Raw genomic sequence first — 22,764 nt, forward strand, 5'->3', positions numbered from 1 at the left:
TCCTCGGCTGCGCCACCAATTGTGTCACCAGAGCTCGACTTGGGCTCAAGCTGTATAAGTTTGGCCTCAGCTAGCTCAAGCCTTGCTGATCATATTATCATAAACGAGTCAAGTTAGACCTATTATATTGATCTCCATGGAGTGGTTAATAAATCGAGCTTGAGTTGCCTTTTGCAATAAAAACTAGCTTTAAGTTCCACTCCACGCAGATTTGTGCATCTTTCTCCAGAAATTTTTCTTTCTTCAAATTCAGCTCGAGCCTTGTTCAGCTCTATGGAACCCAGCTTGAGCCGAAGGCTAAAGCCCAGCACGAGCTCGATCGGCTTGCGCTCAGCCAAGCCAAACCTCCAAGTATGTCCCGATCTCAATGGCCGGAACCTTCACGAGTCTTGGTTTGGCTCTGTTGTGGGTCCCGTATTGCATGTATCCAATCAAAAGATTTTGTAAATATTCAAATCAATGTGTGGCCGAACGCATAGAAAAGTTCTACTGCACAATCCATTGGACCAGCACGTCTCTTAATTATGAACATGACAAAGCTGAGCGCGTTTTTAGCAGGACTAGTTTCACCAACATTGTTGTAACACGCCGTATGTCTGCAAACAGTATAAGATCTTGACGTTTTAAATATTGGGATATGAGCGAAAATACATTTCAACTTCTATGTCCTTGTAAAATCATGTAAGCACATCCATATTTTTGTAGCCATGGGGATCGAGAATATTATATTTATTTTTTGTTTTAATGAGATTAATTCAGAATATATTAAAAATATGGCGATATTAATTCAGAAGTGATACTACTTCTTTGGAACCAGATCGAAGTGTAGACAACTGTGTGGATCGAAAGCGAGACGTGAATTGGAAGCACGCGTCGATTCCAAGATTGGCACGTTGCCGTGAAGGACATGTGTCCGCGTGGGGACTTTTCAAATATCTTTGTCAACCACCAAAGTTGGTCGAGAATAAGGTTTGAACTTAGAAACTTCAAAGATCAAGTGGAAAATAACACCACTGTTCTTGATTTTTCAAAGCCCGAGTGGAGACGTTCAGATTTCGACAGCCGTGCAAATCGATCCTGGATTGGATTTAACAAAATATCTGCGTCCTCAGATGTGTTTGGATTTGGACAACCTCTTTACAATTGGTTTGGTCTGCAGCCACCTTTTTTTCATCAGACATAATATGTTTTTATAGCCACACTTTATTAGATCCAATACTATTATAACCTTTTTTTTTTAAAAAAAAATCTTCGGATTACATCAGAGTTAATGGTCAGATTTTCTGGATTTGGTTTGAGATTCGGCTGAGGTGATGGTATATTGGATTGGCTCTTTGATCTATCTGTACAAAGCTTTAATATATTTTATTTTCTGATGACGCCTCTTTGAACAACGATGACGTAGTTTTTAGGTGGAGGCCGTCTTTATTTTCACCAACTCTAAGTTACGTACCCCTCGACTTGTACCCAATGAGCGAACATGACTCTTGGTTAAGTTGAAGATTCGAATTATAATTCAAACGAAATGCTTCTGCTCGTAAAACAATCCGGGAACTGCGATCCCGCGGCCACAAATTCTGCAGGAAATTCCATTATATCCAAGAGAAACATGAAGTCAAATAGGAGACGTGTGACCAAGAACCGAGTTTTTCGGTAATCATGAGTCGTTGTCATCTAAATTGGCCGCGCGGATTAACCTCCTCCTACGGCATTCATGTCTATGACTCTATATAACTCTTTCCCACCTGCAGATGCAAACCTTTTTTGTGCAGAGAAGAATCAGCCTCAACAGACTGCACGCCTTGAGAAGAGATCGATTTCCTCGTTTCCCGGTGCTTCATTTCATCAAAGAGATTGAAAATGGGAAGTACAAGAACAACCACCGTCAAATTACGGGCAGCTTTGGTTCTATCAGCGCATTTCTTGATTCTGTCATGTTCAGCCTTCCGTCTCTGCTCTGCATCAAGTTCCATCACTCCTGGACAACTCCTGAGAGAAAACCAGACCTTGGTATCAGAGAACAAGAGTTTCATCTTGGGGTTCTTCTCCGGTAGCTCCGGGAACAGATACTTGGGGATATGGCATGTGCAGAACTCGATACAAAGGGTCATATGGGTGGCTAACAGAGAACGCCCACTCACGCGGAATGACTCAATTGGAGTTTTCAAGATCGATGACAACGGAAACCTCTTAATTTTAGATGGACGGGGAAGGACACTTTGGTCTGCCAGGTCTTCGTCGTCGACGCCGCCGCCGGCTCAATATGAGAACTGGATTGCTCTTCTGCAGAACTCCGGAAGCTTGGTGGTGAGTGGCGGGGATGGGAGAATTGTATGGCGGAGTTCGGACCAACCACCGGAGCTTGCCGGCGCGGGCCGACTGGAGAACGGCCGGTTGCATCTTTCTCGTCGTTTGGCATCTGCAGGTTAGTCTTATCTATCCGTAAGACCAAGTTCTTCAGCAATATTGGTTCTGTAAAGATGGCTCAAATGTTTTGATTCCTCAACGTTCAGGCCAAGGACAATAAATGTTTGTTTCATCAACTTGGTTCAACATTTATGAAAACAAATTCACGATACTGAAAGGAAAAGCAAACAATCACCGCCTCCGAAAACGTTACGTTCCTGCTGTGATATTCTCCGAGAAATTAAACATTTCGGGGCACATCATATTCCATGTATTGTTCATATGTTTCTGCGGTTTACGATTTTAGACGATTTAATTTCAAAGGGAAAAAAGAAAACCCACAAACGAGGAGGTCTTTACACGCAGATACATTCAGAAAATCGAGATCTCCTTTCAGCTGTGGAGCTCGTAGGGACGACCTTAGCAGTCTATTTCTGCTGCCATTTTTTAGCGACACATATGGATACCGAAGCCATGTTAGGTAGGAGGTGCGAAAAGGAACTAATTATCCCCTAATTAAGTAAACGATCGCCTTTCTAGAAGAATATCACACCTGGAACTTAACATAACTTTTTTGTTTGACTCTGAAAAAAAAAGGACATATTATGCATTGTTATTTGTTATACTTGAAGTCTTTAGCCTTGGTGGGTTCATGCAATGACCTTAACTGGGAGGTTGTTTAATACCTGTGACTTGCATTCTGAAAACTAAGAACTAATACGAAATTTGTGAGTCTTCTTACATATAGAGCCTGCGGTATCCTTGAATAATTGATTTTCGTTTGTTCATTCTTCATTTTTGGTGTTCAGGAAGTACGACAAATACAGGGAAGAAGATAGCCATTGCAGTGGTTGTGCCCTTCGTGGTTGTTGGCTTGGGAACACTCTTCCTCTGCTTGTGGTGGTCCAAACGAAGAGAAAAAGGTATCTATTATATTACTTGTAAATAGTTCTCGCCATTGCTGACTCAAAAAGGGGGCAAGAAAAAGGAAATTTGGTCTAGGAAAGAGTTTGTCTCAACTTTCAATTAAAAAAGAGAAAAAGGCAGATAGTTTGACTGTCTACATCTTATTAAAACATCTTTTACAATCACACCGTGGAAATAAGATTGTGTGCTTGGAAGATATATTCCAAGAACACAACATTACTCTTGTCATATATAGACCCTAGTTTAATTAAACATTTGTGTTTCGACCATTCAATACATCCCCGCACGAAGCAACAAGAGTAGTCAATGCTGCCAAAATTAAATTATTCCTTCTCTCTCCTTTTGCAAATTTGTTCTTTTCATACCTTATCATTATTATTGGTGTAAATGGTCGGTTTGTGGATATCTTAAAGAGAATCTAGAACTAGTTCTTGCTGACGCATAGATAGAGATGTAGTTGTTAATAACAAATTAAGTATATGCGAGACTACAATGTTATATATTATACCCTTCATCAGACCCAAGATGATGGATTTATACGAAAAGCCGAAACTCCTTACTACGATTGTTTCCAAAACCAGATTAACTTTAAAGCCACAACACGGTTTCATGAACCATTCACTAATCAACTTAAGATCAGTTTGTAAGGGAGTTCATGAGATCGCAACATCTTGCTGGCCATGTCTGACCATATTTGGAAGCCGGTTCGAGTCAAACCTTGCACGATATATGTGGATAGTTTTCATATACCAAACCCGATCGAGTTGACCGGGTGCAATTGGCTAGTCACCTAACACGGGGCAGTTAAATTGCCCAACAAGCACACAAGACCACATCCCTCTCTGCCAAGTCAAAACTGAGATTACTAAATGATGGGTGCTAAGCTGCCAGCATACACCATTTTGCCCTGGCCAGACAGAAGGCAACACCCTTAGTCCCAAAATCAACACTCCCCAATATCATTAGGATACCATGCTTTAAGTATCTCATAATCTCAAAGTCAGTGCTTCTCAATACCATAAAAATACAACACTTCCATACTCAAAGCGAGGACATGGTTACTACATGCCACCCAGCTTGATTGGTTGGTTGTCCTATATATATATATATATATATATATATACATAGTGGAGAGAGATAGAGAGAGAGAGAGCAAATGCATAAAAAAAAAATCGCAAGTGGATGAATTTATAGGATAATCCAAGAAAAGCAGGTCGATGCACTCACAAGAATCAGAAAATTAGCCACATGCACATGCCATTTCGGGAGACTACGACCTTGTTGATCAAACCATATTTAGCAGAGAAATCAGCAGCTGAAGAAGTTAAATTTACACAATGTGGCAAGCATATGAAGGTGACCAACTTGCCCATGTTGGAATTCGAGGAAGTGGCTGCCGCAACCAACGGCTTCGCAATTGAAAACAAGCTTGGTAAAGGCGGCTTTGGCATCGTTTATAAGGTAACATTCCTCATTCATTTTCTTTTTATGGACGTTATATCGTTCTAATTAAAACTAAATTAAGGTAGACTGTGTGGCACTCGCCTCGTATATAATCCCGTCTCCCACATTGAGAACAAGGCCCTAAAGCAGCAATCTTGTGATCAGAAAAGGCTCTAAAGCAGAAAAGACCCTAAACCAAACATAGAATTGACCATCTCTTGTGATCAGTATTTTTTACTTTTCTTTTGTTCTTATGCTTTCGGTACTGTAAAAAGTTTTTACAAATGCCTTTTGACTGATATAAAAGAAAGCTTGTTAATGTAGGGAATGCTACCAGATGGGCAGGAGGTAGCAGTGAAGAGGCTTTCGAAGAGATCATGCCAAGGTCTAGAGGAGTTCACTAATGAAGTTCACTTGATTGCCGACGTTCAACACAGTAATCTTGTCAGAATTGTCGCCTGCTGCGTTGAAGAGGAAGAGAAGATATTGATCTACGAGTACATGCCCAACGGAAGCTTGGACACACATCTCTTTGGTCTGTACCCAGTCTCTTTTTTTTTTCTTTTTACAGTAGCTCAAGCATTTGTTTGTCTCTTCGTTTATGCTAATTAAAGGCATGTATATGCAGTTGGGGAATTTTCTATATCGTTGTATGGAGCTTATTTATATTGATTTACGTTGTTCAGATCCAGTCAAACGTGCACAGTTGGACTGGCAAACGCGGTTGAGGATCCTCTCGGGGATCGCTCGGGGGCTTCTTTACCTTCACTGTGGTTCTGGATCGAGAATAATCCACCGGGATCTGAAGGCTAGCAACGTTCTGCTGGATGCTGAGATGAACCCCAAGATTTCAGATTTCGGGATGGCAAAGATTGTGGGCAACCAGTTGGAGGCTGATACAAGGAGAATAGCGGGGACTTTGTAAGTACCACCTCTCTCTCTCTCTCGACTTTTTGTCAGCGATCATGTGGAACTTTGGATTTGGGATCTTATGTTCTTCTTGTTCATGCTTCTATAGTTGCTGATCAAAAGATATATCCATCTTCTTTCATGTTTGCATGTGGAAAAGTGGGTACATGCCTCCAGAATACGCGAAGAAGGGCGTGTTCTCGGAAAAGACGGACGTGTTCAGTTTCGGAGTGCTAGTGCTTGAGGTTGTGACGGGCAAAAAGAATTCCACTTTCACTGAAAGCCAGAACTCCTTGGATCTATTGGGACATGTGAGTATGACTATCCTGCGCTTCTTGGGCTCAATTGTGTATATGTTCCTCTTTGTCAATCAACCCATCAGATGAGCCTCCATCTTCATCTGAATACGTGGAACTAAGCAATAGACCTTTTAGTAGCTACCCACCCTGGTTCAGTCAATTAGCAAGAAGGAATCTTACTAATGATAACATCCGGTCTAAACAAGATCGCAGAAATGGCTCCCAGTATTTTTCATGTTTCACTAGTCTTGCACACGTAGACAGATAAAATTTTTTCGCTTTATAGGGTGTTCTGTAAGTGGCAATTGAATACTTTACTTCACGCAATGGAGCAGGCATGGGAGATGTGGAGCGCAAGGAGGGGAATGGAGCTGGTTGATCCATTATTAGGAACACAATGCAACAAGGCTGAAGTTGAGAGGTGCATGCAGATTGGGCTCCTCTGTGTGCAAGAAGGATCATGTCAACGGCCTAGTATCAACGATATCATCGGCATGCTGCAGAACGCCGATGGCTCGCCAGTGCTCCGGCAGCCAAAACGGCCGGCGTCCTACCTCGGTGATGCGCTGCCAACACCCACCTCGTCGTCCAGGCCGATCGATCAGACCTGCTCGGTGAACGACATCACATTGACGACTGTCGAAGCTAGATGATCATTTCCATCAGTTTTCACCCAATCTCCTGCCTGATTGATCTCCCGCTGTTGGGTTGGTATAGATAAATGTACTTTAATTAGATGAAATCAGAAAACGTGGATAGAGGTAGTGCATGCCCAAGATTTGAGTTTTTGTCGTCATATACGTTCCGGAAAGTAGATTTGTCTGAAGATATGAATGCATGGTTAGTTTCATAATTTTTTTGTTTTTCTCTTTAAAATTTGGTTCGGCACATGGTTTATGGGTTTATTATCTGATTTTATTAGTCAGTTTCAGACTTGGGTTTTCTTTGAGAAAATTAAGATTGGACTCGTAACCCATTCATCATGTAGAAGGCTTCCGTTGCGATTTGTTCTTCAATTATTTTTCGTAGGTAGTTAATTCTAGTTTCAAATCCTTATAGCATCAACCTTTTATACTGTAAAAAGAGATGTATGCATTGCTTAACTGAATCAATTCTTCCCTCGCCTCTGTTTTAACAATTAGATCAATTAACTCGACGCAGTGCTCTGCCATGACCCTTGAAGATTCCTTTCGTCACATAGTTCTGGTGAATAGCTAGCCCGTAAGGCAAAAGAGAATGATGAAACTGCTCTAGAATATGCGAGCTTGCTTTTGCATCACACATCCACGTACGGGCACTTAGCCCACTGTTTTCCAGTACTTAAATCGAAAACTTTTTATAGAGACAAAAATAGAAATTTAAAAAGTAAAAAATTATAAAGGACATTTATTTTAAAAAAATTACCAAAATATTTTCCAACTAAGATAAGGGGGCATACATAATTTGCATGCGCAATCCGTTCTGAATAGAAAGCTTGATTATATGCGTCATAATATACATGAAATTTAGTCGCAACTTCCAAAGTCTCCTTCCTTCGAATAACGACTTTTTTTTCCTTTCTTTATTACTTGGAAAACCAAGTTACCTTCCGGGGACTTGATGTTAAGGATATTGCCGATAGTAGATATATAATATAATGTGATATTCGATTAGTTAGGAGTTTTGAACTTCAGTACTCCTCATTATAATAATAACATTAATTTTTTATTTATGATTAGATTTACATTTAACTATGCTTAGCTTTGGAAATATAGTTTTCATCAGATTTTGGTTGTCATGCACATCCGACTATAAAAAGGTTAGATATCGTTGCATAAGTTTTGTACTCAAATTTGAGTCTGACTTCAAGATAAATGATGCATTAATACCCAAATAGCCTGTATCTGATCTCAATTCAATCGTCCTTAACCCAGCTGACATTTTACGCCTGGAAACAAATCCATACTTCAGTCTAAAATATTGGCGTATGTTGCAATATGATGATAGCACAAAGCTAAGTTGAGAACTTAAATTAAATGATCTGCTCATGTTTACAACGAATTTCCTGTGGGCGCTGATAAATTAAATTAAGTCCATTTAATAAGACGCATGGTATTCAATAGGAAATTTGGTGGAAAATAATCAAGTAAGAAATAAAGATAGTCAATTCTAAGAAGCGAGCTTCATTTAATACTTTAATATTTAACACCTGAGATATCAAATCTAAATCCCTCTTTGTAACAACCTTTTTGTTCTCTTGTTTTTCCCAAGAGGCATAACAGCCAATGAGCCAAGGGAGACCGTCCCCGGCGTTCTGCACAGGCTGCTTTCTTTTTTGTGCTCAAGCTTCTGCCATGGAGGGAACGCACTTTCCCCAGGCCAAGCTCCTAAGGATAATGACATCATTACCTCCTCAGGCGGAAACTTTGCCCTGGTCTTCTTTCCTTCACGTAACTCCGGTACCTCACAGAAACGGTACGTTGAAATATAATATGGAACGCCGTCATCACCCACCAGACCGTTGAATGGGTGGCTAACAGGGAGAACCCGGTTCCTGCAGAGGACGTCTCCGGTGGCTCTTTGGAGCTCTCCAGCACGGGAGACCTTGACTTTCTGGAGAGGAAAGGAACGATTCTTTGGTCCACGGACTGTTGTTCGATCAACGATTCTTTTGCCGTTCTTGAGGACGAAGGGAACTTGGTTCTGAGAAGCAATTCAAGTGGCGTCGCCGTGGACAAATGGAAAGGTTTCGACAACCCTTCAGATACGTGGCTGCCGGAGATGGAGCTCACCTTCGACCAGCAAAAAAAAAAAAGGGTGACTCCTCTTCAGATCATGGAAAAGCGAGACTGATCCATCGGCTGGGATTTTCATGTTTGGGGGAGACTAAGAATATCCCCTCCAAGGCATCCTCAGGAATGGGTCGTTGATCCCGGTCTGGCGTACTGGAATATGGAAGAATCGGTCTTTCTCCAGCATACTGGAAATGTCCCAGATCAATAGAGCAACCTCTGGGTTCTTCCTTAATCCAATTGAGAACGAGATAACCGAGTCCTTCAGAAGCCCCTCCTTTCTCAACTCTGGGTACCACAGGTTCGTTGTCAAACCACAGTGGCAGTTCACTCTGTCCTTCTGGAGCAAAAGCAGCGGAGGGTGGCAAGGCGCCGGCTAACGCATGCGCTCACTATGGCAGATGCGGTGCGTTTGGTCTGTGCAGCGAGGGGAACGTGAAGAACGAGCCCACCTGCGGCTGCTTCCGTGGGTTCGAGCCCACCGGGTCAGGTGGGTGCGCGAATCCAGCTGAAGTGTGCCACCAACGCACCGGTTCAAGTGGAGATGGGTATTGTAAAGGTGGGCAACGTGAAGCCTCCGGATGGGTTGTGCCTTTGGTCCACTAGTGACATGGAATCTTGCGAGATGTTTGTTCGAAGAACTGCACATGCATTGGGGATGCCTATCTTAAGAATTATGGATGCATTTTGTGGTTCAGACTAGCTAGATTCATAAACCTCTACCAGATTATGCGAAGCCTAAAAGCCCTGGGTGTTGTGTTTCTGATGTACTCTAACTTGAATAGAATGTCTTACGGGCGATGGTAGGCAAACCTTGTGTTGACTTGTAAATTTCGAGCGCAAATCCAACATTACTATGAACTTTTCATTGACTTGATTTCTGTTTTCCGTTAAAGAACGTAAAGGGGGAAGATCGGCAATCATATAGTTACCCTGCTGTTTTGCTGCTATTCTGCTTCCTGTATGCGCCTTTCTTTTGTGGAGACATGAAACCAAGGCAAGCGGCATGTATGCTCTCATTAATTTTTTCATTGTTTAACGAAAGCATTGAATCAGATGAGAGATAGGCAGAGTTGTAAGGGTTGTCCCACGTATGGTTTTGTGTGCGCGCGTGTCCTATCTTTTCCCAATTTTGAAGAAAGCAGGGATTTCGCTGTGCTCTGAAAAAATGTTCTCTAGACTAAAGTGCAAAGGTTAAACTAAGTTATCATTTTCTTCTTGATGCAATTAGAGGCCACGAACAATTTGTCTTATGCAAACAGGATTGGAGAAAGTGGAAACGTCCCTGCCTACATGGTAATGATCGAACAAATGAGTTTGTCAAATTTACTTCATTAAGATCTGTTTGCAGTGGGTCTTTAGTCAGAATGTTTAAAAGATCAGTTTCTAAAAACTATAAGCATTAATCTGACGGCCAGATGCATCAAGAAAAAGGCAGAGGAAATTGAATCGGCCTTTGAGGTTTAAATAATTGATTCAGTTACAGTTCAGCAGATTTTTCGAAGTGTTTTAAATAAGAGTGACCTAATGGGAAGTTGATTTTGTCTACGGTGGCCCAATTTATTACACTTTTAAGTTGAACAGTTTCGTTGGCACCGAGCGAAGACTACACAGTTAGCCGGAAGAGGAAAAATGATGGGAATGACGGCGGAGAGAGGCCGCGGAGCCCGTGGCGATGAAGAGGAAGAGGCGCGAACTAGTGATTAGCGACGACACAAATGCCACCGTCCAGGAGAGCGCGTAACTGACTCCATCCAGCTGGGGAAATTGCTGCATGTACCTCTCTTAACTGTTCCAGCCTCCATAATCTCTACCGTCCAAGTTTCCACGTCTGTTCAGGAGCTTACCAACTGACTGTGTAGGATGAGTTTTCAGAATTTCAGCCTTCCGACCTGCTGTTTCAGACCTTGTCATCGGTGTGGAATCATTCTTCTACCTTTGATCATGCAGTTTATACGTCTACTGCAGCCCTTTATTATAGATGATAAACTTTCCGCGCCCTTCCCTGCATCTGTGATCTTCAAGCCAACCATTCAACGATTCCATCTCCGCCGAATCGGAGCCTTCAACAGCCTTCCGAGCACTCCACTTCAGCTCTTCCTGTCCCAACTCATACCATACTGCCATGCCAGTGACATCGCGACGCCTAAGAGAAAGTGAGCTTATGGTCATCCCTGTTTCCTTGTTGGCAGCGATCGACCTTCACCGACTAAGAATTTGAAGAACGGGACCAAGAGATTCATGTGCAATACCCTCAGACGGAACCTTTAGTTTATCTAAAGTATTAATGCTTCTGATAATAATTATTAATAACAAAGAAGATAGAGATGTTAAAGCATTAGTTCATGACGCCGTAGAATTCCATTCAAGTCCGATGAATCAGATGGGATATGCCCATGACATTCTGTAAAGATAAAATAAAAGATAAATAACAAATAATGACAGTCCATGACGGGCATGCTCACTTAATCATCTTCTATTCATGCCATATCTTTTCGTTGACTTTGACAAATTTGATGCCTCAGATCTAATTGATTCCAGCTATATATTTATTGGTGCTCCGTTTTGGCGCAAGAACCACATGAATCAATGAGCCAAAGGAGGGAACGGTTGATGCTTTGTGTTTGCGCTGCCCTTCTTTGCCCCTTTCTGTCAAGGTTGTGCCATGGAGGGAACACATTATCCCCCGGCCAAGCCCTCAAGGGTAACGATGCCATCACCTCATCAGGAGGGAACTTCACCTTGGGCTTCTTCTCCCTACCTACCAACAACAGCAAAACCACCAGTCCTTCACAAAAGCGATACCTCGGAATATGGTACGCAATAATCCCCGAACAGACCGTCGTGTGGGTCGCCAACAGGAACAACCCGGTTCCCGCCAACGACTCCTCCGGCGGATCCTTCGAGTTTGCCGGCGACGGAGACCTCGTCGTCCTGGACGGAAAGGGGAGGGTCCTCTGGTCCACAAACTGTTCATCGACCAACGACTCCATTGCCACCCTTGAGGATAACGGCAATTTGGTTCTCCGCACCAATTCCAGTGGAGCAATCAAATGGCAAAGCTTCAGCAATCCTTCAGATACTCTGCTGTCTGGCATGGACATCACTTTCGATTTCGAAAAAATGACTGGCCAACTCTGGAGATCGTGGAAAAGCCGCACAGATCCATCATCCGGCTCCTTTGCTTTTGGTATGGACCCAAAAAACGTGCTCCAGTGTGTCCTATGGAATGGGTCGGTCCCGGTCTGGCGTACCGCGCAGTGGACCGGACAGTCCTTCTCAGGCATACCAGAAATGTCTAACAGTTATGGCTGGGCCGAGGGGTTCAGATTCGTCCCTACCCGAAACGGGACTAGGGTTGAGTTCAGAGAACCTTCCTCGGCCAGTGTTGGGTACACGAGGTATGTGGTGAAACCGCAAGGTCAGCTAGCGTTGTACTCGTGGGAGAACGAAACCGGTCGGTGGGTACAGGACTGGGCCGCGCCAGTGAACGCATGCGCTACCTATGGCAGGTGTGGCCCATCCAGCGTGTGCAGCGAGGGTAGCCTGACTCAGTTTGCCTGCAATTGCTTGCCTGGGTTCAAGCCCAGCGGGTCCGGTGGGTGCGTCCGGTCGGTCCAGCTTGGGTGCGGTAGAGACGACGGTTCGAGTAATAAGGATGATTTTAAAAAAGTGGCGTCGGTGAAGCCTCCCGATGGGGTACTTCGGTTGGTCCAAGTTGCTGACGGCCTGGACGAGTGCCGGACGATTTGTTCGAAGAATTGCTCGTGTACGGGACATGCTTTAGTTGGCGAAACTCTGTGTATGATGTGGTTCGAAGAGGACTTGGTGGACATGCAGCAGTTAGCGAGTGGAAGGGGCGTGGACTTCTATGTTCGTGTGGCACCCGATGTACCGAGCCCATCAAGTAAGAGGCTAATTGGTTGGTTCTTTGCCTTCAAGGGAAGACAAAGGCCCGCCGCCCTTACTTACATAGCAACCATTCTTTTAGTTTTTTCCCGCTAATAACAACTCTTCTCTGATCATGTTTTGGAAGATTAATGCTCTATGTTGGAAGGGCAGATGCGATTCTGCATGTAAGACTATAACATAATATGCAGCGTGTAACTTGATGCAAGTTTCTGTTGGGGCGTCTTCTTCACATAATTTAAAGATAATTTATATCAATGCGTTACGTTTTATAGATTTGATAGAGTTGGCTGGCTTCCCTGCAGACCATCATGTGCTTTTGTTCAGCATCACTCACTAAAAACAGCCGTGACTTTAATCTCTGGTCTTTCTGCTTCTTTTATTTCCGGTCATACATTTTAAAGAAAATGAAGAATAAAATCTTGAAGGAATCCGTCTTTTATCCTGCCTAAGGCCTCACCCTTCTTCCTTTGCTGTTTACAGCTAAAGAACGCAGGAATATATTGGTCATCGTATTATCATCAGTAGGCTGTTTGGGTGCGATTTTGTGTTTGGTATGCATCTACCTTTTATGGAGACGTCAGACCAACGCAAGAGGTAAATTTTCATTTTCAAAGGAATAATGCATTTAAATCCAGGATCAAACTAAAACTAAAATTAATGGTTATATATATAAATAAAATCTAATACATTCTCTTAGTATATGAGATAACTATTGCCGTTCGGACTAGGACTGAATGGAGAACTCTTGGAGGACCAGCCGTTTCATGCAAGTACCATCCAAGAAGTAAGAGACTCTGAGTTGCCGTTATTCGATTTGAAGACGATAATGGCCGCAACAGACGATTTTGCCACCACAAACAAGCTTGGAGAAGGTGGCTTTGGGCCAGTTTACAAAGTAACTAGAAAGTCACCTCTGTTTCTCTCATTAACATTGACATAAGGAGAACAACTTTACTGCTGTTTTATTTAATTTCCATATGCAGATGTGATGTAAATGGTAGGCCCATGAAGTTTTGTGGTTGCATGATTCAGGGGGTACTGGCAGGTGGACAGGAAATAGCAGTGAAGAGACTGTCAAAGAGTTCAAGGCAAGGTTTTGAGGAGTTCATGAATGAGGTGGAGGTGATTGCTAAGCTTCAGCACAAAAATTTGGTCAGACTTTTGGGGTGTTGTGTACAAGGGGAAGAGAAAATACTGGTATATGAGTATATGCCCAACAAAAGCTTGGACTTTCTATTGTTTGGTTTGTCTCCCTCTCTCTCTCTGTTTCCTTTTCTCTCTTTTTGCTATTTTCATCCATAGGCAACGTAACTGGTAGGCAGTGAAAGCTTCGTTGAAAGATTTGTGGGTACTTATTTCAAGGGCTTATGATATCTCCTGCTACAAGCTAAACAATGGGCCACACTAATTTTTCTGATCGTGCAGGCCTCAGTTTTGCCGACAAGCAAGGGTTTACTTTCACCTTGCACTACAGCTCTATAGTACTATAAACCCAAGAGAAATGATATCCTTTTGTTAGGAGGAAAGGGCATTCTTTAATATAAAATGGACGCTGTCTGGCGATTCGGCTGTGCTTTAGATGTAGATTGGCCAACCTCCAAAAAATTGACACTTCTATAAGCGTTGATCTTTTTGGTTAGTTGAGAGATGCACCAATGTTTAAACATGTATAAAGGACATGCTGACGAAATAACTTATCTTGTTGACATTAGTTTGAGTATTCTTTATCAACACTTGAAATCAAATAGTCAAGCACGCATTTATAAATTAATAAAACGCAGACACATTTTAAAGATTTTTCAGGCATTTAATTTAATTGTTGTGGCTTATAGGCTTCATACGTTTATTTGTTCTTTTGAATCCTCTAATAATTTAAGACCCGACGGTTAGCGCACCATTGGATTGGGAGCGTCGATTCCAGATCGTGATGGGGACAGCGAGAGGTCTGCAGTATCTTCATCAGGAATCAAGGTTAAGGGTCGTCCACAGGGACCTCAAAGCCGGCAATATACTGCTTGATGAAAGGATGAATCCTCGCATTTCAGACTTTGGCCTCGCCAGGATCTTTGGGGCTGATCAGACTCAAGTCAACACCCACAGAGTAGTTGGGACTTAGTAATCGACCTTCTCTCCCTCTCACCCTCTTTCTCTCCCCTGGTATATGATTAATGATTTCCTTCCAATTCTAACACTACATTTCGTGTGGCTTAATGAGATGCAGCGGGTACATGTCTCCAGAGTATGCCTTGGAAGGTCGGTTCTCAGCAAAATCAGATGTCTTCAGTTTCGGCGTCATCGTGTTGGAGATCTTGAGCGGTCAAAAGATGACGAGTTTCAGGCACAAGGAACTCTCCCTCAACCTTTTAGGACATGTAACGATCATGAGACCTGTTCTTTATTATAACTAGTTCTCTTCTAGCTACTAGATTTTCTCCTCCTTTTGGTTCTTATTTTTATCTTCCATATTGATGGTGGACTTTATAGGCATGGAAATTATGGAGGGAAGATCGAATAATAGACTTCCTTGATCCCACTTTGGGTGGTATCTGCAATTCGGACCAATTCCTGAGGTGCATAAACGTGGGCCTTCTCTGTGTTCAAGAAGGCACAGCAGATCGACCATCGATGTCCTCCGTGGTTCTAATGTTGAGTAGTGAGCTTACCAACTTGCCTCAACCAAAGCCACCTGCTTACTCTTTAAGAACGGCTCCTGGGGATTCTGATCTGCCCAGCTTTCCCGACCATGAAGATTCAATCTGTTTAGTGAATGATGTCACGGTTTCTAGTATGGAACCTCGTTAGAGTTGGAAGAATTATGACATGGGAGAAGCCATCTCAAATTAGAACCAAATTTAATTTACTTCAACGGTCAGTATCTCTAACGCAACTGCAAAAAAATTGTGGGCTTATCATGTTAAGTAAAGCCGATGTTCTGAATTTTTCTCAAACTCAAAGTGAAGTTTATGTCATGATGTATTCTGAAATGCACTACTACCAGGTTACTAGTCAGAGACCTGCCTTGGGCGGGCAATGGCTTAGCCATAAACAGTACTCGATCATCTTATTTTTGTGAAACAGGTAAACAATGCATATTCATATTATATTTTCAAATTTCAACACTAACACAGAGAATGAAACGAACGTTCACCCTGTGAAGTTGAAGTTCACATTCCTGGTGGATCTCCCCATCACATAAGATGCACCCGGAAAGAGCAACCCCACTTTGACATAAGAAAAGTGAAGACATAAAATACAGTGGCATAAGAAAAGTGAAGACATAAAATTCAGTCTTTCTCATGACCTTAGTAGCACCAAGAAGCGTTGGAGTACACTAAACATGGCCGAAGGTCCAACACATTCACCGTGGTTGCAATACTGAGATAGTGATATCATTTGTTGAAGAATTTCCAAGCACATTTTCTACAGGAGTGGAGCCTCCATCAGGAGACCTGGCCTTGTGAGAATAAGCTGGTTTCTTAGGTGAGGCCAGGTTCGCAGAATCATTGCTGAGCATGAGAACGGCGGAGGACATAGTTGGACGCTCTGCTGCATCTTCTTGGACACAGAGCAGCCCCACATTGATGCACTTCAACACCTGATCCAACTTTTGTGGCGTTCCCAGAGAACGGTCAAGAAATTCCGGAACCTTATCCTCGTTCCATAGCTTCCATGCCTGCATTTTGCCACTCATCCAAGAGACACAAACGGTTACCAGGAGGAATGCATGATCACATTTATCATCAAGGCTTCAGTTACCCACCATCTGACATGGTCGAATAAGCGAAGCTCTACATCTACACAAGCAAACCAGTCCTAGATAGATGCTACTGCTGGTAAACAAGCTAGCGAACAACCTGATGCTAAGATAACAAGACATAAAGCGGAAGGTAAAAAGTGGCAGAATGGAAGCCCATCTCGGGTCTTCACCACTTCAAGTATTATGCTTCCCCTGTTACTAATATATATGGGAACTGATTCTCTACACTGGACTCTGGAGTATAATAAATATCTTGGTGCATACGATGAAGAGTCACCTTAGTGAGTCTAGATGAACATCTCATGCTCATGCACATGTATCTATAGATTCAAAGAAGAAGAGTGTGAGTTGCCCACGAGCTGAACAAGCTGAAAATGTGATCTGCGCTACTGGACCTCACAAGCTCTCGCAATTGTGAGGCAAACCATGGATTGGGTCCATGACCACCATAGTTGTTTTACTCTAATCATCATAAAGTTCACACACCCCACACAACTGAACCTTTTAGCTGCAAACTTGCATGCAATTGCGCAAAAGTTAAAGAACTGCACAACTAGACATAAGGATTCTACTCGTCAAGTTTCAATGGTTGGAAGCTCACATGACCAAGAAGGTTAAGGGAGTATTCCTCATTGCGGAAGCTTGTCATCTTCAGCCCACTCACGATCTCCAGGACTATGACCCCGAAACTGAAGACATCAGATTTGGTAGAGTAACGTCCCTCCATTGCATATTCTGGTGGCATGTATCCACTGCATTTTCACCACAGACTTGTGTGAACAGATTAAAGATTTTGTAATTTTTAAGCATTAGCAGATTGGCTTGCATTCGATGAATAAACTATTAGGAGGCGTTTTCCTTCAAGTCAAACTTCTTCAAAGTTAGTTTCACATGGGTAACTTACCTCTGCTTTGAAGGTGAAAGTAGGTTCCTCTTTCTGCTGGGTGAACTCTTCCCCTCATTTTCAGGGTAGCCAGGACGAAGAGACAAGGTCTGGTGAAGAGTTTCATGTTCGTTTTTTGTTAATGACAAATATTCCTTCCGGGATAATACTATGGAAAAACTCAATCTGCAGATGGCAGGACTGGAAATTCATCCAGTCTTATCGCCCTCCCTACAATTTGTTTACCACCTGTGGTGGTTCAAGTGAAAACACTTTTGAGTTGAATTTTACTCATGGAGAAATTCCTGCCTTTCGCCCTCGAGTACTTGTAGCAGATAACTTAATTTGTTGGTGAGGTGCATCCATTAGTTCAATTAATTTGTAAAACCGTTCCCTGCATCTAACCACGCCCTTGAAGTACATGTAACATATAGCTTAAATGAGGCGCATCGATCAGTTGAATTAATTAGTGTACACATACGCAGGCCACACACACACACACACACACACACAGAGCTTACCAGGTCCCTGCAACTTTATTGGTACTGATATGACTCTGTTCATCACCAAAAATCCTGGCAAGTCCGAAGTCTGAAATCCTGGGATTCAGCGCGGAATCCAGCAAAATGTTGCTAGCCTTGAGGTCTCTGTGTATCACTTTCAATCTTGATTCTTGGTGGAGGTACTGAAGCCCACGAGCAATGCCTGTCACTATTTCCAAGCGTTTGTCCCAATCCAGTTGCTTGCGCAGAATTGGATCTGCACAGGATTTTCAGATACACGGACTAAATGGGACCCCTTACTTTCACCAATGCGGAAAGAAAAGGAAATCTTATGTACAATTCATCAATACCTTGTTAAGTGAAACATTTTCTTGTCAGTAAGTACTCAAGTTTAAAGATGGAATATTTGAGCTTTTGGTTCATAAAACAGAAAAATATAATCCAGGGGTTGCTTCCTACAATATTGGTAATGGAGATCGCGTGTGCTGATCAGACGGAAAGATGCACTCAAAAATATGAATTGGAACAAGGCGTTCCCAATTTTCCTTAATCAAAACTCCATATCCACTAGTGCTTTCTCATGAAACTAGACCCAAGTATGTGCTCATTATGCTCAAAATTCTTGTAAAGGGTCTCCGTTATGGGTCTTTAGTGACTACTTACTATTGCATAACTCGGTTTTGACTTCAGGAATTAGCGGAAGTCAGCTCCACTCTACGAAAAGATTAAATGCGCAATGGTTGGCAAGAAAGTCAGAAGAGCAAGAGAACTGAGAATGACAAACCGAAAAGGAAATGATCCAGGCTTTTGTTGGGCATGTATTCATAGATCAGAATCCGCTCTTCTCCTTCAGCGCAGCACCCTAGCAGCTGAACCAGATTTACATGCTGAAGCTTTGCTATTAATTTCACTTCATTCGTGAACTCATCAAGACCCTGCTTTGAACCCCTGGACAGCCTCTTGATAGCTACTTCTTGTCCTCCTTGGAGCTCGCCCTTAAACATATAACATGCAAGCATATTACTTAACTTTCATTCCAGTCTAACTACAAAGAATGAAGGGGAGAGAGAGCGTATACTCTGTAAACTGGGCCAAACCCTCCCTGTCCAAGCTTATTCGATTCTGAAAAGTTGTCGGTTGCTGCCATGATATATCTTAACCTATAAAATGGCAGGTCGGGGCCTCCGTTTTCTTTCCTTGCTTCTTGATGCAGACGGGAAGCATGCCCCTGCTTTCGTGCGCCTGCGCCCATTTCACACCACATAATTTGATGAGCTTACTAGGAAGATTATGGTACATGTAAGAAGGGTCGAAATTCTAGTTTTCATAGTCTGCTCAACCTATCGTGCTATTTCTTTTTTGTAAATAAAAGCAAAAACATGACAGAAAAAGAAAAGTGACTTCTTCGATGCATCAGTAATATCGTGACTTGGAAGTTGGTGAAATACTCCTGTAGAAATGGCTGGGGAAGAGGAAGAGCACTAACCTGCATTTTTGCCCTTCGACTTCCAGAAATAACAAGATCCGGCAGCAGCAAGAAGAATTACGAGCGAAGTAACCGTAACCACGATTATAACTGATCGTGAGTGTTTCTTTCCTCCACCTGTGTTCAAATAAAATGGCAATCTCCATTATCTCTGTTCTAAATTATTTCAAGGTTCTTTCAGTGTAATTGGGCAATTACAGTTCGGAAACCTCTTAGTTTCCTCCAAAGTAAATATTCTAATTAAATTTTTCATTCCATGCATCAGCGCTTCTGTGGTAATTAATCTACCTGAACAAAAACCTAAAATTCATGCCTGCATCTGTGTTTTTGGTTGTTCAACTAGGATTTTTACCTTAGATCTTGTCATGATATTCAAGAAGGCTAGCTAGTTTAACGATTTTTCTTGGTTCCTATCATGTTTTGGTTACATCTCCACCATGGGAACTTTTGGCCCCATCCCTCGGATTTCTAGATTGTAGATGCTTACCTATTTCCAATCATCTAAGATCTATTCAGCCAACAAGTCGAATGATTCCAGAGGCCCGAGAAAGGTTCGGGCCCCTCGGAGGCGGCCAAGCAGTCATATAAGGGGCCAACTTTTATCCCTTTCCATAAAAGCAGGGATTTCTTATCCCGTTTCGAAGGAAGGCGTTATTTGACCTTTCTAATTGGGTCATAGATGGGGTTATTATTTTTATATCGATGAAATTTCAAATTTAAAATGAGGGCATTTTCGTCATTAGACTTACATCTCAGCATCCCATCTCAATTCAATTCAAGGGACGTGTCTTCCAAGAACAAGGTAGGCCAATTTTTCAGCCATTAATGCAATATCTTCCTCGAGGCAGTTGAGTGTTCGAAACTGGTTCAGTGCACACTATTGTAAATAGAACATGGTTTTATAGGCTGCTATGCATATACCCATTTTTTAGGGCTTTAAGATTTGAATTCAAGTTGCAATGGAAGCTCTTGTTCGATGCTTCACAGATCAATGCCTAAATGACATTGAGACATGGTTCTTTAGACGCCATCCCCATGGAGGGACATCGTTGAAGGTGGGATGGGCTAGGCGATCTTCTGTATATGCAACGTGAAAGTAAAATTAACATTGAAACACCTTTATGTGCATGCAGTTTGTTTGTTCAAGCAGGCCATGTATTTGTTACCTGAGCTTCCGGGACTAATCGGGACCCGAACAAGTGCACTGTGCACTGCAGTACCACCAGTAGTTTCTTTCACGAGGTTCAGCAGACCGCCTTTCCATGTGGAACACGTACCATCTTGATAAGAATAAGCTGTGCAGGAGCAGTTTCCCAAGCAAGCCAGTCGGCAACCCTCGGCACCTCCGCTGATCGTCGCACTATCCGAGTGATTACTTGAACTTTTAACTGATAACGAAATGAACCCATCACCTTCACACTGCAATCCGTTCTTCCTTGTGCATCCTCCCGACCAAACATTCGATTCCCATTCTTGAGCAGATGCAGGGTTGAACCCATCCAAGCACTCGCAGATGTTCTGGTCAACCTGATTGTTGCAAACTCCGAATGGTCCGCACAGAGCATAGATGTCACACTGATGTATGGGCTGAGTCCAGAAAGCGCTCCAGGTTTGTGTCGCTCTCTGCCACGTTTCTTGCTTGATCTGCCCATTGGCATGTATCTTAGTCTTTGTCAGCATCGTGCTGTCATGGAGCATGTAGGTGTAATAGCTACCATCGTTGGTCTTGACAAAGCTGGAGTTGTAGAGGTAGTTGATGCTTCTCATTTCAGGTATCCCAGTAAAGAACTGGCCATTCCAAACCCCTGTGGTCCAGTACGCGTAGGTGTTATTCCAGTACAACGGGAGCTCGAGCTGTCCGTCTGGATTAATTTTCTGCGAGTAAAAACCAGAAGAAGGGTCATCTTTGTTCTTCCATGAGGTGATCGCTATGTCTTGCTTGGTGACATTGTTTCTTCCCAGTCTTCCACCAGGCAAAAAAGTGTCGGTGGGATGGTCGAAACTCTCCCATACAGCAGCGGCGCTGGAAGAATTTCCATCCATCAGAGCAAGATTGCCATTGTTCTGAAGAACAGCAACTCTTGCTGCAGGGTGAGATGATGGAGTTGGTGTCGAGTTTGTCGACCAGATCAGGGAGCCAGATTTAGTCTGAATGACCAAGCTGCTACCATCTTCTGAGATCTTCAATTCCGCTATGTTGTTTTGGAGAGGCGTGTCTCTGTTGGCCACCCACACCACGTTGTCATCCTCATCCTTGACCTCCGTGTACCATATGCCTATATAGTATCTGGCTGGACTGCCACGAAAGAAGTAACCCAATTGAAAGATCCCACCTTTAGAGGTGATTGTTTGATTTCCTGCTATAGAGTGGCCTGCAGAGATGGTGTCTCCTGAAAGACATGGATGTAACTGCAGGAATATGAGGCAGAAGATCATCAACAACAAGTAAGGCCGAAAGAAAATTCTGGGACGATGCGGCTGCAGCACAAGCTTGACACTCTCCATGCTCTCCATAGCAGCAGACAAAAGCTTTGAGGAAGGGAGGCAGGAGAAGTAGTGAATGAGAGGATCACATGAAACTAGAACCCAATGAGTGAATATCTTGCCGCGGTGATTTTATAGAAGTGGATTGAACAATCTCTTTGATGAAAGAAGTTAGAGATTTTTTAGCCATCTGCAAGCCATCAATGATGCTTAAATACCCCTCAACAACCTTGTTGCTATGATATCTGGCTAAAAAAACATAAAAAAAAAAAAAAGTAGCTGAAACCCCTTTTTACAGGGTCCACGGAGTAAGCAACACCAAATTTCGGATACGTAAAAAAAATGAGGATTTGAAATGCTCAATATATGGCCAAAACCTCATATTTGAGGTATGACGGGAAGGGGTCTTGCCACTACTGGTCCTGTCTTTCAAGTGATTGCTATTTCCTAGGGTTTCTTTTACGGCCGAGACTTCACTATTCAACTCTCCTCTGCCGATGGTCTCACATCTGCAGGACTTTCCGTCCACGGCTCCCAGCATCTCCCCCGACAGCCTTGGCCCCATCGGTGATTGCTGCATTTGGCGGAGCATCCAAAGATTTATAATCAGCATTACAGACTATAGTTCCTTGATTTGTATAATATTCTTCAACTGTTCCCTTCGATTCATGGTGAGCTTCATTGTCGTGATACTTGATCCGTCACATGCAGTAATTTCAAAGCATAAGTCTCAAAATTTTCTGTTCGTTTTGATTCATTTTGTACTCCAAGAGTCTTAAGATCGGTTTACAAATTTTGAAAACAAGTTTTAGGTTTTAACCCAAAAAAAAAAAAAAAAAACTAACAAATCGATCGGATGATTAGGTTTGGAATGATTTTAAATCAATAACCGACAAAAAACAAAAACAAAAACAATCAACTAGATGTTGGGGCAAAAAAGAACGCTGTTACCACCGTCGGACTTTTCTGAAAATCCAGGGAAAA

General features: G+C 42.7%; 2 protein-coding genes across 3 annotated transcripts; one reads left to right on the forward strand and one right to left on the reverse strand.

Moving 5' to 3' along the window:
* The first annotated feature begins 1,753 nt into the window (after positions 1 to 1,753).
* On the forward strand, positions 1,754 to 15,742 carry LOC116246241 (G-type lectin S-receptor-like serine/threonine-protein kinase B120). The gene is made up of 18 exons (XM_031618006.2): positions 1,754 to 2,425; positions 3,216 to 3,329; positions 4,637 to 4,794; positions 5,101 to 5,311; positions 5,463 to 5,697; positions 5,846 to 5,996; positions 6,320 to 6,628; positions 8,481 to 8,780; positions 8,959 to 9,056; positions 9,181 to 9,245; positions 9,987 to 10,051; positions 11,297 to 12,662; positions 13,148 to 13,261; positions 13,396 to 13,562; positions 13,700 to 13,910; positions 14,545 to 14,782; positions 14,889 to 15,039; positions 15,152 to 15,742. Exons 1-18 carry the CDS (start codon positions 1,861 to 1,863, stop codon positions 15,467 to 15,469), a joined length of 4,836 nt encoding a protein of 1,611 aa, XP_031473866.1. The 5' UTR covers positions 1,754 to 1,860; the 3' UTR covers positions 15,470 to 15,742.
* Positions 15,743 to 15,746: 4 nt separating this feature from the next.
* On the reverse strand, positions 15,747 to 22,087 carry LOC116255758 (G-type lectin S-receptor-like serine/threonine-protein kinase At4g27290). 2 transcript variants are annotated; one of them, XM_031631731.2, is made up of 7 exons: positions 20,463 to 22,030; positions 19,297 to 19,413; positions 18,889 to 19,052; positions 18,595 to 18,805; positions 17,829 to 18,066; positions 17,026 to 17,176; positions 15,747 to 16,340 (listed from the first exon to the last, which is right to left on the reverse strand). In XM_031631731.2, the coding sequence occupies exons 1-7, from the start codon at positions 21,808 to 21,810 to the stop codon at positions 16,026 to 16,028; spliced, it is 2,544 nt and encodes an 847-aa protein (XP_031487591.1). In that variant the 5' UTR covers positions 21,811 to 22,030; the 3' UTR covers positions 15,747 to 16,025. The 2 variants fall into 2 exon arrangements, with proteins under 2 accessions (XP_031487591.1, XP_031487599.1); XM_031631739.2 differs by lacking the exon at positions 17,026 to 17,176 and having other exon boundaries at positions 16,118 to 16,340; positions 20,463 to 22,087.
* Between the last annotated feature and the right edge of the window lie 677 nt (positions 22,088 to 22,764).

Source organism: Nymphaea colorata, chromosome 1, assembly GCF_008831285.2.
Source record: "Nymphaea colorata isolate Beijing-Zhang1983 chromosome 1, ASM883128v2, whole genome shotgun sequence".
NCBI lineage: Eukaryota > Viridiplantae > Streptophyta > Magnoliopsida > Nymphaeales > Nymphaeaceae > Nymphaea > Nymphaea colorata.